At 53.2% G+C, this 1770-nt stretch overlaps 1 protein-coding gene across 4 annotated transcripts in view; it reads right to left on the bottom strand.

Annotated features, from left to right (window-relative positions):
* The window catches only part of Arap1 (ArfGAP with RhoGAP domain, ankyrin repeat and PH domain 1), a 59714-nt gene that overhangs the window by 19238 nt on the left and 38706 nt on the right, over positions 1 to 1770 (bottom strand). For all 4 annotated transcript variants that reach the window (XM_013354362.2, XM_013354361.2, XM_026790108.1 and 1 more), the window contains exon 12: positions 942 to 1141. In XM_013354362.2, coding sequence (XP_013209816.1) covers positions 942 to 1141 — 200 coding nt within the window. The remainder of the gene's footprint in view (positions 1 to 941; positions 1142 to 1770) is intronic.

Raw genomic sequence — 1770 nt, 5'->3', positions numbered from 1 at the left:
TCCACAGAGAACCACGTCCACCAGAGTCAGCCTGTATCAGCTCCATCATCTTCCACAGAGAACCACGTCCACCAGAGTCAGCCTATATCAGCTCCATCATCTTCCACAGAGAACCACGCCCACCAGAGTCAGCCTGTATCAGCTTGACAAATTCGTTTTCCTTACGTCATCACTTACCAGCAAAGCTGCCTCTTGTCTACACACAGACCTCACAGCCCCAGGGCCTGACATCTGCCCTAAAGTCCCACAGCCTAGAAGTTCTTCCCAAGCTCACTGACTCACCAGATCTGTTCTTCCTCCTGAATTCTCACATTAAGGACCCCCTCAAATCTGCAGCCATGCAAAACCACCACCTGGGCACTGTCAGCTCTCGGGATAATCCAATTGCCAGCATGTGGCAAGCAGAGCCAGCAGATGAATACACCGTGGGCCCCACCTTGTTCCAATCCCTCTCCTCAGCTGTGTAGCACGGACTCTTCCGTATGTAACTTCAAACCACCCTAAAAGGCACCCAGCACCTCCCGTCCCACTCCTGGGTGGTGCAGCAACCCTCCTCAGGTCTCCAATTCAGCTTCTTCCTGTAAACTAAAGTCTAGCCCACAGAGTGGACTATGTCAAAACCCTGGCTCCTCTCTCAGCATGAAGAACCCTGGTAGGCCTGGCCTTCTGCATGCTTCTAATGTGTCAGGGACACCAGATTCTAACAGCCTGGGCTCTGATCTAAGCTTACTTACTTGCCAGGTAGCCCTGAAAAAAAAATGCTTTTCCCTGCTTTGTCTGTCCCCATCCTTGTGGAAAGAGTTAACAATGAATTGAACACTAAAGATCCCTCCCAGAGGAATAGCCAAAACCGCTGGAATAAGCATTAGGAATAAGGGCTCCAGGATCTGTGGAAAAGGCCACCTGTGGCCCAATGGCCAGCCTGTCGCACACATACCTACCTGCACAGCGCTTGCAGATGACAACACAGAGATTGATGGAGGCCCAGTCAGGCTGGGGAGCTCCACAGTCAGCACAGAACCTGTTGGGGGCGGCAGCCCAGATGCGCTCGGCCACCTCTGAGGTAGACAGGGCCTCTGCGATGGCTCCCTGCATGGCCTCCAGCCACTGCTCCTTCTCCACCTCTGAATCAGCTGAGAAGCTGTGGACACATAAAGGAGGGAATCAGTAGGAAAGGCCTTGGGGATTGGAGGGTCAGAGGGAGGGAGGAGCGGCCTGAGCTCTGGGTCAGGACTGGTAGAAAAGTGAGGACAAAGAAAGGAGTCATGAAAACGAGAAATAAAGGGGAATCCAGAAGAAACAGAGAGAGAAAAGGAGGGCTAGGCCAGGTGATAAAGGGGGCAGACGTTTAGGGCAGAGAGGGCAGGAGGGCAAACTAGCAGAGAAGATGACAAGAGTTGAGCGGGACAGGCCTGAGATAGGCAGAGCAGGCGCAAGGAGCCCTCAGCAGCAGAGCACCAGTCCAGACAGAACACAGAGGTGTATGCATACCACCTCCACCTTCAGCCAGAAAGAACTCCAATGGGGGTCCAGAATGGTGGCACACACCTTTAATTCCACCAGGGGCAGAGGCAGGTGGATCTCTGTGAGTTAAAGGCCAGTTTGGCCACATAGTCCATTTCAGGACAGCCAGGGCTATGCAGAGAGACCCTGTCTCAAAGAAAAAAAGCAGGAGGAGGAGAAAGAGGAAGAGGAAAAAGAAAAAGAAGAAAAGGAAGGAAGGAAGGCAGGCAGGCAGGGAAGGAGGGAGGGAGGGAGGGAGGGAGGAAG

The sequence above is a fragment of the Microtus ochrogaster genome, unplaced genomic scaffold (assembly GCF_000317375.1).
Source record: "Microtus ochrogaster isolate Prairie Vole_2 unplaced genomic scaffold, MicOch1.0 UNK41, whole genome shotgun sequence".
Taxonomy (NCBI): Eukaryota; Metazoa; Chordata; class Mammalia; order Rodentia; family Cricetidae; genus Microtus; species Microtus ochrogaster.
This window is presented reverse-complemented; position numbering and strand designations above follow the sequence as displayed.